General features: G+C 38.4%; 2 protein-coding genes across 2 annotated transcripts in view; both read right to left on the bottom strand.

The window, feature by feature from the left end:
* Positions 1-487: 487 nt before the first annotated feature.
* On the bottom strand, positions 488-4,775 carry LOC128519475 (olfactory receptor class A-like protein 4). Its single transcript, XM_053493210.1, has 4 exons — positions 4,316-4,775; positions 2,823-3,086; positions 2,359-2,613; positions 488-774 (listed from the first exon to the last, which is right to left on the bottom strand). The coding sequence occupies exons 1-4, from the start codon at positions 4,688-4,690 to the stop codon at positions 565-567; spliced, it is 1,104 nt and encodes a 367-aa protein (XP_053349185.1). The 5' UTR covers positions 4,691-4,775; the 3' UTR covers positions 488-564.
* A 2,159-nt stretch (positions 4,776-6,934) lies between these two features.
* Positions 6,935-17,070, bottom strand: part of rapgef5a (Rap guanine nucleotide exchange factor (GEF) 5a) — a 93,220-nt gene continuing 83,084 nt past the window's right edge. Inside the window, exons 18-26 of the mRNA XM_053492604.1 lie at positions 15,740-15,837; positions 15,437-15,559; positions 14,811-14,989; positions 13,626-13,716; positions 13,402-13,452; positions 13,225-13,312; positions 13,038-13,102; positions 12,140-12,194; positions 6,935-9,737 (exon numbers count right to left, since the gene is read on the bottom strand). Of these exons, the coding sequence (XP_053348579.1) occupies positions 9,619-9,737; positions 12,140-12,194; positions 13,038-13,102; positions 13,225-13,312; positions 13,402-13,452; positions 13,626-13,716; positions 14,811-14,989; positions 15,437-15,559; positions 15,740-15,837 (869 nt within the window). The 3' untranslated portion in view covers positions 6,935-9,618. The remainder of the gene's footprint in view (positions 9,738-12,139; positions 12,195-13,037; positions 13,103-13,224; positions 13,313-13,401; positions 13,453-13,625; positions 13,717-14,810; positions 14,990-15,436; positions 15,560-15,739; positions 15,838-17,070) is intronic.

Raw genomic sequence — 17,070 nt, 5'->3', positions numbered from 1 at the left:
AGCAAAGAGTTCAAGGATGTTGATTCAGCCTCCAAATTCCCGAGATCTGACAGAGCATCTATATAATGCGCCGGACAAATCCACATCAACTCCACACCCCACAGCACCCAAATGATCCACCGCTAACATCCAGACAACACAGTACCCCGCCCTGAGATCTTGTGGAGCCACGCCCTAAGGGGCCAAAGCAACTCGAATGGAACAAGGGGAACATACAATATACTGTATTGGGGTATTTGCCATTTAATGTTATGATAAATCAGTGTAGAGAGGGAAAAAAAAATATTTAACATAATTATTTGTTTAATAGGTTAAATAAATCAATACCTGAATGAAATAATATACATACAAAAAAAAATAATAAAATTATTATTAATAAAATAATAAATACAAAATAGTTTTAATATTTTATGGTATATACACAGGTTTTCCAGGGGAAAAAAGCATGTATATGTTTAATGAATTCTATGAAATCTTACATATATTTTGATACTGTTAATAGAAAACAAACTAAAGTACAGACAGTTTTTAGAATTGCTTTAATGATTATTAAACTTTCTGTCTTTATTTTACAATGGACTTCATGAACTCTCGGATTTTGCGATGTCCTATAGCCAGTACGATCGGGGAGAAGGCAGTAAAGGCACAGTTGAAGAAACGGGCGATAACCAGCAGGTCTGCAGATGCGGTGCCACGGTTGTAGTTAAAATAGTTCACCGAGATGACGTTGACACCCCAGGATATGATAAACAAAACAATCAGGGCTAGAATGACCTAAAGAGAAGAAGATCATTAATAAATGCAAAAACACAAGATACTTAGTGTGGCTTGCAAAAGAATTTGAGCCTCTTCAAATTACTCAAACATGAAATGTCTGTCTTTATATTGCAAATTAATGACCTCTTAAAGGGAATTTCAATATCAAAATTCTGTATTTGTCAGGAACTCTCTTTATTTTTTTTAGAAAAAATAAAATAAAAAAATAAAAATTGCTTCTTGCATAAGTATTTGACCCATCATACTAATGCCCTGGTGAAACCACCTGTAATGTGGTAACAGCACCAGATGCCAATGCGAAACAAATACAGCCACAAATTCCCTGCGGTCATTTCTGTAGCCTAACCCTGTAATTGGAGTCCAATCTGATTTTGACAGCAATACATTTTTCACCAAAACTTTATGGAAGTATTTTTCCGGACAAAAAAAAAATTCATTTGTATTAAATACACCGTAACTTAAAAAAAATACTTAATTTAGCTCATACTGCTATGTTACTTTCTCTTTATATTGGCTCCGAAATACACGTAACGATACTTTCACAGTTTATTGCCTTAATTGACATCATGGGAGTCACTTGAATGCAAAAGGCCTGTAGTAAAACCTCACACTAAGATTTGTGCAGCAGATGCTCAGTGTAAACCAATTAAAACATAGTATTGTCGTTATGCAGACATTTTCTTTGAGGAAACATTTATTTAGCTTTATTGTAAGGAGTCTTTAATGGCAGCAAAAGGTTAAAGAAAGCTGTAACTTTGAGTTTGCAAACCCAATAAAGTCATCAGGGCAGAGGAGTTTGCTGTTATTGTTTATGGTAAAATTTATTTTGTCACCTTAATTTCAAAGGAGGAAAATGAGGAGACGACCACACTGATTTTCATATAACTATAACAATAGATATAATAAATATATAATAAATAACAAAACTAGCATTAGTTGTTAATGGGTAAAGAGTTTTTCTAATAATTAAACGGTTAAAGCTAAAACTAACCTGACCAGCTTTAATGTAACCAGTGATATTAGTATTTCAGGTTGAAGCCCATGTACATGACTGCCTGTCTTTCTTTACAGCAGAACTTTCTGCCTAACTTATTAATATAAAGAAATTAAATTTTGTAACCCTAAGAAGAATCTTCTGCTTTTTTAAACACAAATAAGAAGTTGTACTTCTTTCATCGACAGCCATAAAGGCAATTATTACATCTGGCACATAACTGTTCATAACTCAAATAAATATTTGTTCATAACAAATATTTAGATTTGATTGTATAATGACCAGTATTTAAGGACTAACCAAGTTTCATTAAGTTTTGTCGAGCCCATTTTGCGTGATGCTGTGACAAATTCGTCTGTACAGACATACAGATATATAACATATATACAGTCAGAAATCTTTCTGAGACTGGGTTCGGGTCCTCCAATGTAAAAAATTTAATAAGATATAATGGAAAGAGCGAGTTACGACCAATGTAGATATAAAATCTTCCTTTTATTTATATAGTTGTCTTGTTGTATTTCTTGGCTTACACACAATATATAGTAACCGTTAATAGACAGGTACATAATAAATAAATATGTGACCTTGGCTGCACGTCTCTCTGCCGGTACTCTGCGTATTACTGGAGCATCCTGACCCTTATTTGCGGTCCTGTGTGCGTTTCCGTGTGTATACAGTATGAAAAGTGAGCCCAGGTTGGTGGTGCTCATGAGTATGATGGGGATGATCTCATGGATCACCATGGATGTAGTAGCAAATATAAGACCACTGGTAGCTGAGGAAAAATCCCACAAGCAGCCCAGTAATGGACGAGTTGTACTGCTCACCAACATCAGTGTCTGTAGAGAAACAATCAGAAAGAAGAATAGTGTGTGAGTTGTAATTTTCAAGCAAACATCTAAATAACTGAAATGTCTTTGGGAAGTAGCTGCCATATGGACACAGGGATAACATTTGATGTAAATATAAACATACTCATTATGGAACATAGATATACAGTAAGATCCCCCCCCCCCCCCCCCCCGCCCCTTTTTGTCCCTTGCCTTACCTCACTGGCATTCTTGTCTCCATTTGTGGAGTAGATAAAAGCAGGGACTGAGAAGAAGAAATTGACAGTCCAGATGAGGCTGCAGCACATTATTAGGATTTTGGAAGGACCACGTGATTGGTTTAGACTAGTGATGGAAGGGCCTGTCCTTTTCAAAGTGTAAAAATGAAACACACTGAGGAAAAGCGTCGACCAAACGTTTGCTGCACGCAGCCAGACCCATATACCCATCATGAACTGGCACCAGTCTTTACTGGATGAAACCTTCAGATGGAAAAGATAGAACGAGAAAAAAATGATAAGATTGCATTACTCTTAGTAAGTAATGCAGGCAAGCAGATATACTTTGTTGTACATATTTTGTTAAAGATGTTCTCCTTTAGAAGCGCTTTTCTGACTTTATTTGTGAATTTAGTAAACATTAGGCAGTGATAACTAACAAGCCCACAATTATTACCAGTGGTCTCCTTCAGTAGTGTAACTGTAAGTCAGAGTTGTACCCTGGTATGGTATTTTTAAGTTTTAAACGCATGCTAGCAGTTTGCACAGATTAGAGTGTACAGAATAAAGTGTGCAGCTGTTCAGCCTTGTGCCATTGGAAAATGTGCTTTAAGCTGGTTTTTGAGTTGCCTTAGTCACTCTAAAGCTGCATCTTCTACATGACATAACAGATCAAATGATTATCCCTATATGTATCCTAGGTACTGTAGCCATTTCTCTAAACAGTATAAGATCAACTTTTGTGCCAGGTGAGCCTATGAAACTGCAAACAGCAACACGTCGCTGAAATGGAGACTCTTTTAGTCGGGCTTGGATGATGAACCAAAAATCTGACAATGCCACAACACAGATCATCCCAGTGTTGCCTGAAAGTTTAGCACTAATCACAAAGCCATATCTCAAAAAATACAATAACAGCGTGTCTGTTGTTAAGATAACCTACCTAATTAAGTAGTACTGTACTGTATATCAGGTGTGGATTTTATGTGAAACACCAGCATACTGGAAAGTGATCAAGCACTAACGAGTATAGCTGCAAGTTTTTTGCAACATGTTGAAGAACCCTATGTCATGCATCATGAATTATCTGCAAAGTCATCTTTCTACCCTACTTCCCTTTATTTTGAAGGTGGCAACATTGTGCGCTTTGTTCTACTTGATTTGTCCATAAACTTGTCTAAGCATTCCTTAATGATACAAAACCAGTCTACTTGCATGCAAAATGGTGTTCCACCAGCTGGAACCAGAGCTGCAGATAGATTATCTCTTTCTTTTAAAAATAACATAACTATTTCTAATTTTACATTACCAATGTTATTCAGCTAAAAGTTTTAAGGGTCCATCAATAAGACAAAATACATTCCTTACAAAAGAAATGGTTCATTATCATTTCCTAAATATCTTGAAAACAACTTGGTCTTCCCGAAACGCTGAATCACCACTTACAATGAGCAGTTACTGTAATATCCCAAAACAAAAACTTTCCTTTGTACCTCAAGTCCAAAGTCCATGGTGACCAGCATCAAGTTCCTCATCACAGACACCAGCAGGTTAGATAAAGCCATGTTGACCAGGATAATGTCGGAGTTGCGTCCTCCTCCAGACTCCCGGACAACACTGTTCCCTACTACCAAGATCACCATGGCATTTCCTCCAATGCCAAGCAGCACCAGGACGAAGTATAAAGTCATCGGGACACCTGTCAACTGACCTGCTGTTATCTTTTTAATGGATGAAACTGTTTTATTGGCTGTCATCATGGATATGGGTTGTTTCCTAGAGGTAGTGCCTGTTTTCCTGAAGCTAGTCCTCTGCAGTATCACCAGTGTCCTTACACTTGAGATTTGGCGATGCCTCTTGTTTCTCATGGCCTACATTTGAGCCCACCTCCTTAGGTCCATCATGTCGAATCCCAAATAAAGCGGTGTCTTTATTAAAGGATGCTGAACCCCCAGGCTAATTCAATTAAAATACTGCCTATGAAAGACATTTCACCAAAAATAGTTCCACCTTTTTGCTTTAGGAGCTGAACGTGCATCTATCCGTGGAGCTGGGGATTAATTAACTTTGGCTAATTGAAACACAGCTTGTTAACAAGCTAATTAATCAACATGCTCTGCTGCTGATATGTGAGGAAGAAAGGAACAGGGGATGTTACATTTTTTGCAAGCCATTCGAGGCTTGGGTATTTTAATCACAATTGAAAAAATATTTAATTTCGTTATTTCGTTAATTTAATTCTATGCTTCTTCAGATTTGGCTTAGTAAACGATTTAAAAAAAAGGTTGCAGATAAAAAGATCACGTCAGGTCTGCACCAGTCCTGCCAACATTTATAGAAATAGAACAAAAATCAATAATGTTAACCGTGTTCAGATTTGTTTATATCGGTTGATAAAATCAGATATATTAAATCTAGGTGTAATTCAAAGTAATTACGGTGTAATTAAGAGTAAAATCAAGGCAAAGAACAAACAAATGTATAATGACTTTATATGCACTAGTCAATTTTCACACAAATGTATGCTGTAGAAATGAAGAAGAGCTGAGGGGATTTTTTAAAAGGGAAATATTATTATTAATTAAAATCACTGAGATGGTGATGGAAGTAAAGAATCATTGAAAGGCAACCTAAAGTCTTAATTGCACTGCACTTAATTTTTTTGTTTATTCTTCAGCCAGAAGGACAAAATTAGGTCTGAATTTCTTAAATTCAGTGAATTTCTCTGTTGCGTCTCTCTTGTATGTGTGCGTCATTCACATGCACTTGCTCTACGTACAGTATGCATTAAATCAGCATTAACGTCATCGTGCTGGCTATGAAATAAATAGAGAAGTCGTTCTCTCTCATAGTAATGGGGTGAGATTGCACTAGACATCATCATTTTGTAAACAAAGAGCTGAGCACGCTTTAACAGAGAAACTGGGAATTAATTAACCTTTGTCTAATTGATTCGAACCTTGTTAGCACACTAATGAATTAATGACCCCAGCTCCAAATATCATTAGAGCTGGTGCGATGTTCTTGAGAAGAATATATATTATATCACATTGTCTATAATTGGAATAAAAACAACAAAAGTAAGTTAAAGATAGACTTTGACAAAGGTAAGACTTTATTTACTTTTCTTTTATGTTTCGTCAAAATTAAAAAAAAAAATTTTGTTTGAAGTTAATATCAAACACAAAAAAATGAAAATGTTAACTAACATGTTTTATTATTTAGTCTTATTTTATACCCTCACTTTTTTATCTTACAGGTTGAAAAACTTACAGTTACAACCTTATCCAAGACTGTTAAAAGCATCAGCAGAGGATATTACAGGATATGACCCTCTTGAGTACCTCTCATTCACACACATGTATTCCGTCTTGCTGTGGCTAACCTTCATTCCTCTGCTTTCCAGAGCATACCTCCACCTCTCCAAATTTTCCTCCACCTGTTCCCTGCTTTCGCTACAAAGCACAATGTCATCTGCAAACATCATAGTCCATGAAGACTCCTGTTTTACCTCATCTGTCATCCTGTCCATCACCAGAGAAAACAAAAGGAGCTCAGAGCCGATCCTTGATGCATACCCACCTCCACCTTGAACTCTTCTGTCACACCTACAGCACATCTCACCACGGTCTTACAGTTCTCATACATGTCCTGCACCACTCTAACATACTTCTCTGCCACTCCAGACTTCCTCATACAACACCACAGCTCCGCTCTTGGCACCCTGTCGTACGCTTTCTCTAAATCTACAAAGACACAATGCAACTCTTTATTACCTTCTCTGTACTTCTCCACCAGCATCCTCAAAGCAAATACTGCATCTGATGTACTCTTTCTAGACATAAAACCATATTGCTGCTCACAAATGCTAACCTCTGCCCTTAACCTAGCTTCCACTACTCTTTCCCACAGCTTCATTGTATGGCTCATTAGCTTTATACCTCTGTAGTTGCCACAGAATAAAATATACTGCTAAAAAAATTTTTTTTGCTCCCTTAATACTTTTTAGCAGTATATTATACTGTAATATTTTATGTTTGGAAAAAAAAGATAAAAAAAAAAGGACAGAAAAGGCTAAATAGGTCATCATAGTAACAGAAAAAGACAATGGGTAATATTACATAAATGGTTTATTTACTTATTTGCTGTAAAAATGCATATTATAGAAAAGTTGTATGTGGTTTCTATAGCAACGGAGGAAAAACGCACAAAAGGTAACCATATTGCTTTGTGTTTTGATACCTAAATAATACAGAGCATATTTATTCTATTTACGATTGTTTTTTTTTTTTTTATCTTCATGTGTTGGTGTGTTGACCACATGCAAACCAGCTGACATGGTGTGGGAAAAAAATAAACAGCAACAAAATACAACAAGCCTCCTAAAACAACAACACCCCCCCTCCCCCCCCCAATGCTTGAGTCAAATCACCTCTTTTGACCAGGTTACTGCAGAAAACATACAGTTTAGCATATTAAAATATTACAGTATAGATATATGCATGTGTGTGTGTGTGTGTGTGTGTGTGTGTGTGTATGTGTGTGTGTGTGTGTGTGTGTATAAACTGGTGATTTGTACAAATGATATTCTGCACTGTTATCATCCTTCGTCAAACATAAATAACAAAAATAAAATAATAAATAATTATAATAACAATGCCTCAGTCCTCTAATGCCGTAAAAATGTCAGTAAGAAATGTGCAGTGTTTATTTAATCGAGCCAAAAATACTGCAAAGGATTCACGGCTATATAATTTCTGTTATTTTTAAACCCCCCTTTAAAAGAGTGCCCGTGTTAAATTTAAATATTATAAATGATCCCTTTGTGAGTCCAGCCAGTGGATGGCATTAAAACTTAAAACTGTGACAAATCCGTACTCTCCATATAGTAAAAAGGAATTTTATACACCCATGGATAAAAGAACACCTGGGCCTTTATTTATTTTTTGATAAATCTAATAGCTGCACATAAGGCTAAAGTTCACGACCTTGATGTTAAATATTAAAGAACTCTCCCATAATAATATTTGGCACAGAAATATGAATATGTTTGCAGATGCCTCACAATAAACTTGTACATTTACAAACGTATATACAATATTACACATTCAGAGGCGTCGTGCCGGTTCAAGTTAAAGGCGAATGTGCCTCCTTAAATTTTTCAGATTAGATGGCAGTAGAAACTCTTAGATTCTATTTATCGTAGTGATTAAATTAGCTTCACTTATACAATTTTATAGCCGAATGTGCTTTTATGTATGCTTATACTTCAACCCCTCTCTGTTTAGTGTATTTGGTTCATTCTACATAGAGAACACTGTGTAGTTTCGGCTGTAGGAGTAGACCGCTCACCAGCGCGGCTGTAGATGCAGCGTTATTATGAGCTGATACACACCTGCGGTCGTGTTAACTGCAGTGTGAGGTACGAAGAACCGATCTCAGCTCACGACCTGACAACAGTATGACTTTAATAAATGTGTACATTACTAATAGCTACAGAGTCTCTCTTTGTAAAGTGTCTCCTGCATCAGTGATTAACTCATGAGTCACTATATTAGTGTTAACGTTAGCTTGTTTCTTCATTGCCTTTAAGTTACAAGGGGCGTTCATGTCAAACCAGGACTTTTGAGAAAATTTCTGGTGAATGACTTAAAGAAGAAGAAGGCTCTCCTGGTTTGACTTAAACACCTCTCGTCTTTCATTTGTCAAATAAAATGACGCCTACAGCACTGAAATATGTCCTCTAACAGGAGGAGGAGGAGGACATAAGAGGATCTACTTCTCTGTAGATGTAATCTATGTAATGATTTAATCTATGCAAATAAATAATTGTGAACAATTTACATTTTGGATGGCAATGCCATGGAATTGTGCGCCCTCAAAAAAGTGAATGCATGACACCTCTGTACACATTACTGTACAAACAAAGTTAGAATAAGTGCAATTCTATTATGTGCACACATGCAAGTTGAAAAAAAAAAAAAAGATAAATAAATAGCCTCCTGCTTAAATTGATTCGGTCCAATGTGGCATCAGAGAAGGTAAACCTGATGGCTCAAGTGAAGCGAGAAACACTGCACGCTGTTAACGACTGCATCGGGAGTCTGAAGCATTGCACAGAAGAAAAAAAGAACCATGTATCCGATAATAATACTGCGTTACAGAAGCTGGGGTGAAACCAGTTCCGTTGAAAAGATTCAAACAAATATCACGACGACTGACAATATTTAGAACAACAAAGTCTGTATTAAGCATGAATTTGACATCTCTTGGTCCAGACGTAAAGTGTCTCTGTCTTGCACTTCTTCACTCGGTATCCTGGATCTCAGGCATGTCCCTGAAACCTTGCGTGTCGATCCAAACGCCTGGGTCATGTCCCGATATTATTTCCCGACTGTAATATAGTTGGCACATAGATAAAATAACAGCAAAATACACCCGGTGTGGAGCTCCAGGAGAACAGATGTGCTATATGACATTGAAAAAAGTAGCAACTTCAAAAATCTTCATTCAGCTCGTCCGCACATCGACTATCGACTAGTGGATACTGACTCAGCAGTGACAACAAAAGCGTAATAAACACCACAGGATCCTAATCTTACTCCTATAGGTATTTACTTATTTATTTATTTATTTACGCCACCAAAATGAGACTGATCGTTCAGTCAGTGCTGAGGAATGCGACGTGTTCCCACGGTTAGAATCTGCTCACAAGGATGAAAGAAAGCATGCGTGAGCAGGTGGAGGAAGATGCTGCTGCGTTTCTAGTGAACATCCACTAGGTTCCGCTGTAGTGTTACGCTCTGGGCTCCAGTCTGTGCGACAGCTCGAACAGAGTCTGCTGATTGTCAATAATGTGAAGGTAGTGCACGCTGGATCTCACGTCCACGCTGTCGCTCTGGGCAACTTCGCTTCCTGGGGAAAAACAGTGACATTCCAGGATATTATTACGACGACACCGATTATCAAACAAATTGCATTTTTCCTTTGAGATACTAGTTCATACTAGTATTTTTGTACCTGCAGAGAACAAGCTTAATAACACTTAGATATAATGAAAAGTATTACAGAAAGATTTTATTAATGACATACTGGAAATAAAAGCATATTAAACACACCAGTGTTTCAACCTACACTCCAAAGAAAAGGCATCTCGGCAAGTAACGATGTCACTCACTTTCTCCTCTGGGGACCGTATGTTAAGTTACGTAAGCCTTTATTTGGCACATAGATATTACTGCACAGTAAATTCTTTCTCCACATATACCAGCATGTCTGGGGTCAGAGCGCAGGGTCAGAGTGCAGGGTCAGAGCGCAGGGTCAGTCATGATACAGCGGGTTAAGGGCCTTGCTCAAGGGCCCAACAGTGGCAACCTGGTGGAGCTGGGGATCGTATTGCCGACCTTCCCATCAGTAACTCAGTGCCTTAACCCTCTGAGACACCACTGCTCAAACCTCGCTGTGAGCAGGGTTCAAACCTGTGCAGGGAAACCACAGTGGATTTTAAGTCCAATGCTTTCACAGCTCCCGCTAGGCGGGCAGGGCACTAGCAAGCACAAGAGAACATGCAAAGTCCCAAGGTGGGAGTCGACCCTGGAGGTGCGAGGCCACAGTGATAACCACTGCACCACCAGGCCGGCTTAAAATATGACGAATAAGGAAATCTGTAAACAGGGAAAACTGTATACAACAAATATAAGACCATCAATCCTATTTGGAGACTTACTATTTTTAAATTAAAACTTAAATTTCTCTCATTTCAATGACAGATAATTTAGCGTCTTTCTAGAAATAACACACTGGACATTAACGAAATAATCTGCCAACAGAATAATACAATTTTAAGCTTAATATTAGAATAGAAGTAATAGGCTTATTAGCTTATTTTTTATTTGGGCATATTAGTTACATTTATTTCAAATCAATCCAATAAAGTGCAGTACTATTAGGGTTTAACTATGTTTAAGGTTTTTTACTTGCTAAGCTTTTTTGTGTATTTTTAGTTTTTCTATGCATCATAATACTATTCAACACATCTGCAGCAGAAGAATTGTGACATTTCTGTTCTTTCCTTTACTCACATAATGGACGTCCAAGGGCAGTTAAAGCAGGTAAATATTAACAATATCATTCGTGAAAAACAAGGCTTTCTATACTAACAACTTGTACAGTAGTTGGATGCACATAAACAGCCATAAAAAGTCATGTTTTCTAAAAAAAAAAAGTTGAAGGAGTCTCCAGTGCCAGCTAAGGTGCACTGCAACACTCAAAGCATTTCAGACAAACTTGTAGAGAAGCTTTCTGAATTCTTGATAATATAGTGAGCTAAAGAGAGAGGGCTAAGAAAGAATAAGTATTAATAATAAAAGCTATAATGAAAGTTTAAATGGGAACTCTTGATAGTCCAAAGTATGATGTAATGTAATTTGTTGGAAAATCTGTATGGTACTGTACAGGTCACTCCTTGCAGATTTTAAACCATTAGAGCCCAACATGTAGTGTCCATACATTGACTAAAAATGCCTGGGTTTTAGGCACTACTTTAATATAGAAAAAATATGTTTTTGGAAAAATTTTTGGTCTGTCACACATAGTAAACTTAAGAAATATTGGCACCCTTGGTAAAGAAAAAATGGCTGTTTGCGGAAGTCAAGATCGATAAAGCATTCAAATTCCGGTTTCTGAAATGACAAACATGACAAACATGGACTGATAATGACATTTCTCGTGAATGAATGTACTGACATTTATAGAAGACTTTAAGCACAGTACAATGATGAAGCACTTAGCAGCAGTAAAACATTTAAATGGTGCAAACTTTCAGTAAAACATCTGTCAGTGCGAACTCATTATCATACACATTATCATAACAGCACTTGCACGGTACAAGAACTCGGCTGAGAGTTATTGCCTTATCTTCTGTCCAGCCCTGTCCTAGCTTGAAGCCATTTCCGCATGCTTGGGAGATTAAGGGAGTTCCTGGGAGGCCAGTGTTTCGTACAGGAAGTGCAGGAGGCAGTACGGTCATGGTCCTGGCGTACTGAGAAAACTTTCTACCTTGATGGTATCCAAGCACTAGTGAAATGCTGGTATAAGTGCATTAGTGTAGCAGGGGATTATATACTGTGAAGAAATAAGCTTTTGCTCTACCCATCCTTATAAAGGGCGCCAACAATTCGGGAGCTGACTTAAACAGATAATTTGTTCCCAGCTGCAGCTAAAAGTCTAATTGAAATCACTCAGTAGTTTATTACAGTAGTAGTAAGAGCACACTGAGTGTTGTTTACAGTCAATTTGGCCGAAATCAGGAGACTCACCTGTTTGTTCAGTCTGACAGTGGCGAATGAGACGGACAGTGTCTGCAATCATGTGCTGTAGAAGAGATAAAAAGAAAATGAGACACAAACACACTTCATCGCAATCACTACCGTCTTAAGCAGAGGCTGCATATGTGAAATTAGTGATGGGCTCATTAATTAAAAGTCTGGAGGAGTTAATATCTGGATAAGCAGAGAACAACAATGAATGACGACAGTAGTCACTTATTAATACTACAATATTAGTAAATAGTTCACGGCTATATTGTACATTGTACTGTAAATGAGACTCATGTGATTGTGGTTTTAGGTGAGATGCCTGCACTCATCTAGTGTCCCAGTATAATCTGAGCAATTCATTCATACAAATGATAAAATGCTTTAAGACAAAAGTTGCTTTGATCTTTTTTTGCTGGTTAAATGTAATAAACTGTAATCAATAAAAACGAAATAAAATTTCAACCGATAGTGTCTGGAATAATTAAGCATTTAAATATGTACAGTATTATATTAAAGTTGGGTCTATGGTGCTCATCTACTAACCTGGGCTTTAGTGCTTCAGGAAAATTCAGCGTCCAACATCTAAATGTCTGGTGGCGCTGAGATGCAATACCATGAACTTTTGAACCAAAGTGGGATTTAAAATTCGAGAACTTAAATGCCGTGCCCTCAGTGTGCTGCTCTACCCACCCCCGCACAAATGCCTTTATTTTAACCATAAAAATAACAGAGGAGAATAACTGGCACACAGATGCTCTGTCAGCCACTGACATTTACGCCGGGACGAAAATAGAGCCGTCTCTTCACAGCTTATTAAAGGCCTGTTTTTTTTTTGTGAAAAATATGAAAATGGTTTTCAGCATGGCTGTAAATGTAAAACGGATTGTTCTGCACTCACCAGCTTCTCAAAGTTGACGAGATTATCATGAAAAGTTTTGTTTCCCTCATGAATGAAAGTAATGTCTAGAGGGGGAATAAAAACATGTTCAAAAAAACATTGTAATAATTTTTTTTTTAACATTTGAAGCACTTATAATTATTTGTTGTGTATGTTGAGATGTGAACGCAGACAACAAAGAGCTAACCTTTAAGCAGCAGAGGCATGAAGGGGATTTTAGGCGGCTTCATCTTCCTGAAGGCGTCTCTGTACGCCTTGTGGTTTAGAGACGGGTCCTGTAGCAGAGCACACTGAGTTAGGACCATCTGTCCATGTCGACACAACGCAGCATGCTAATACCATCAGTATGGTGTGTTTAACTTACTGTTAATAACTCAAGCTCGGAGAAAAGCTTCTTGAATTTTCCAGGAACTTTCTGCGGGAATGTGAAATGAAACAAGATGCATGACCGTGCCAGGTTTGAGCGGAACAACATGTACTGTACATCTCTGATAGCTTTGCATTAGTGACTTATGTACGGGCTGTGTGTACGGTATGTGTGTGCGTGTATGTGTGTGTGTGTGTGTGTGTGTGTGTATCTTCTTTTACCTCCCAGGTCTGATTAAGTCGACTCACTGCTGCTGTGTTTAGGCCCATAATGATGGCAAAGGAGGAGTTTAAATTCCTCTGTGCTTTACAGCTGTTGAAGGAAAAACACATAAACAAAGTCATTTGTACAGTATAACACCAGCCTTCCGTCCTAGATTTTAACACAAGATTAACTAGAAATGATGCACTACAATCTTTCCCGCTGACTTGTATAAGGGGCGGTGAAGTCAACAAGTCAAATCACAGTGACACAGTCATGAGAGTTTATTTCTCTATATAATCCCCTGCCCTACACTAATGCACTTATCCCATGGTGTCACTAGTGCTCGGATACCACTGCTCAGTACGCCGGAGCCATGATCGGACTGCCTCCTCTTCTAAAACGCTGGCCCTCCAGGAACATCTTTAATGGCCCAAACATGTGGAAATGGCTTGGAACAAGGTCAGGACTGTAAGGGGCGAGTTCCTGTAATGTGCAAGTGGCGAAAGATTGTGTGTATAACTCTCACAGAAAGATGCGTTCCGAAAGTGTTCGATTGCCGTCGCCTCTACCGCTTTTTCCTGTATTCAGGGTCGCAGGGGGTCTGGAGCCTATCCCAGGAGACTTAGGACACGAGGCAGGGTACACCCTAGATAGGGTGCCAATTTATTTACACACATTCACACACACTACGGGCAATTTGGGAACGCCAATTAGCCTAATCTGCATGTCTTTGGACTGTGAGAGGAAACCCGAGTACCCTGAGGAAACCCACCTGGGGAGAACATGCAAACTCCATGCATTTAAAGACGGTAATCGAGTCGAACCCAGGCCCTGGAGACACAAGGTGACAGTGCTAACCACTACACCACCGTGCCACCTAGTGACAAGTTATCTGTTGATTTTTAAGGATCAGGCATTCAATTCGCTGAATGTTCCACCTCAACGGTGATCATCATGAATGATTTTTAAAATGTTCAAGTGCACCATTCAAGTGTTCTACTGGGGCTACGGGTCTCATCACTGTCCTGTGGTTAAAATTTCCCATAAATATCAATCAGGTTTACGCCTTTATTCACAAAACATTTCATCTAAATTTCCGGTTTAACTTTTGAACACCATTTTCGAACACCTCTCATGGTATGTCTATATCCTAAGATATGGTCATAATCAGATGCAGCAGTGTTAGTATTAAGTGAACTTACTGCGCAGCGATCTTGATGAACTTCTTGAGCAGCTGGACTCGTTTTCCGAGTGAAGGACACAGCAGGACCTCGGACATGACCCACTGCTGAACTTCGTTACAGCGCTGCAGGAGCTGCTCCAGCGCCACCGTGTGGCCGCTGCTCGCCTGCCGACTGAACGTGTAATAAACCAGCTCTTGCTGTGGAGGGCGAGATGAGAAATTAGTTTTTAAATAAATATTTTACATGTATATTATCAGAATCAGACAGACTCTAAGACCTGCTATCATGAGAATAAGAGACATTTCTGGTGGTGAGGAGAGCTCCTCTAACACATTTCTCAAAAATCTGTGAAAAAAAAAGTCTGTGAAACATTTACATATTTACAAGATTTACAATATTTTCAACATCCTCATCATTGAGTCTTTATGCCTTGTGGATACGAGTCACAAGAAAGAACCCATTTTTATAAACCGCTTAACCTGTCCAGGGTCACAGGAGGCCTGAAGCCTATCGCTGGAGACACCGGGCATGAGGTGAGATCCACCACAGGGCACTCACACACTCATTCACACCAAATTGGCAAATTGGAAATGCCGGCTAACCCTTTTTTATCCAGGTCAACTTTTATCCGTTTAAAGCCTCACCTCGTGTACGGAGTTGAAGAGGCTCCAGTCGAGGTTAGTGAGCACCACAGACACGTCCCATGTATTGATGCCGAGAAGACGCGATGGCCGCTGAGCCAATTCCACACACTCTGTTAGAGGTGGCTGCAGGCAGACAGAGCGACAAGGCATTTTTCTAATATCCATGGAAAATTATGTGCCAAATACATGAACATATACTGTAAATGTCTGAAATTTTTACATTATGTAACCCGGAAAGCAATAATTAAATGATACTTATTGTAACTTTGATATAAACATCTAAACATACAGTACTAAACATACCAGAATCTCATTAAGGTCTTTCCAGCAGGCCATCAGTCTCCCGGGAAGAGCCAGAGACTCAGAGAAAATGCAGTCGTGAGGCTGAAGGACGCGTTTCTCTAAATAAATGAAAATAAAAAAAGAGTGTAAATGCATTATCATGGTACTAATACGTGGAATTTCCTCACTCTCACTCAGTCATAATTCTCTTGCTTTATCCAGTCTTTAGGGTCACGGGGACCTGGAGCCTATCCCAGGAGGCTTAGGGCACGAGGCAGGGTACAGCCTGGACAGGGTGCCAATTCATCGCAGGGCACACACACACATACACACACTCACACACCTATTCACACACTACGACTGTGGGAGGAAACCGGAGTAGTTTCCTAGAATCCCACAGGTGCTTTAAACTATTCAGACCATTCTCATCTCTACTAACTACAGCGTGACTTTAAAAGACACAAACTTGATTTAGCTCAGTGGGCCTGCGGAAACTTCATTTGAGCTCCAGCTGAACTTCTGAATGCAGTTTTACAGGGAAGGGTTGTGGAATTTGACCCCAATTACTTATATACATTTGACTCACATTCCAGAAGACAAACATCACGGTCAGTGTACAGAGCAGCAAAACTTATAACATCCAAGACCTATCGCAATGTATTTATATGCATCTCAATTTTGAAATCAGACAAACTTGAAAATATCCATATTATCTCATATGGATATGTTTTATCTTTGTGATCGTGGAAAACCTTTAGTTCTGAAAGCTCTGTGGTTCCTTGATGATAAAACAAGATGATTATTTTGTCCTAATAACTGAAAGAAGTTAGAATTATAATTTTATCATAACTGATAATGTTCCATAACCAATAAGATTTAGTTCTCTTTTCATACATTCACTGATTTCTATACCTCATGAATCAGTTCTCTGATTGTTTTCACTTTGACCCATGATTATTTTGTGTATAGTTGTCTTTTTTTTTTACCTACTTTTTTTTTCAGTTCACGCACTCTGGTTATTCTCTATATTCCCACTTATCCATATGTTTTTTTTTTTCTTGTATTTTAGATATCATGTTATTTCCTGTTTTGTCTCTTGGATGTTATTCCAGTTCATGATTACACAGTGTTGCATTTCTCCGTCTGAATCCTGACGCACACCACATCTTAGATTAATTTTTGCATTAACACGAATAAACAACACGCACAATCCAGATCGGTGACTTCCTGTTCTATTCAGGGTGTGATACAGCATGCCTGCTACACAATGGCGTTGCCGAAGCCCAGTAGTGAACTACGTGTCCTTTAACACGACATTTGAGTCACAAAGACTGTAAGTACAAGCTGAAAAT

Source organism: Clarias gariepinus, chromosome 3 (genome assembly GCF_024256425.1).
Source record: "Clarias gariepinus isolate MV-2021 ecotype Netherlands chromosome 3, CGAR_prim_01v2, whole genome shotgun sequence".
In the NCBI taxonomy this organism is placed as follows: Eukaryota; Metazoa; Chordata; class Actinopteri; order Siluriformes; family Clariidae; genus Clarias; species Clarias gariepinus.
This window is presented reverse-complemented; position numbering and strand designations above follow the sequence as displayed.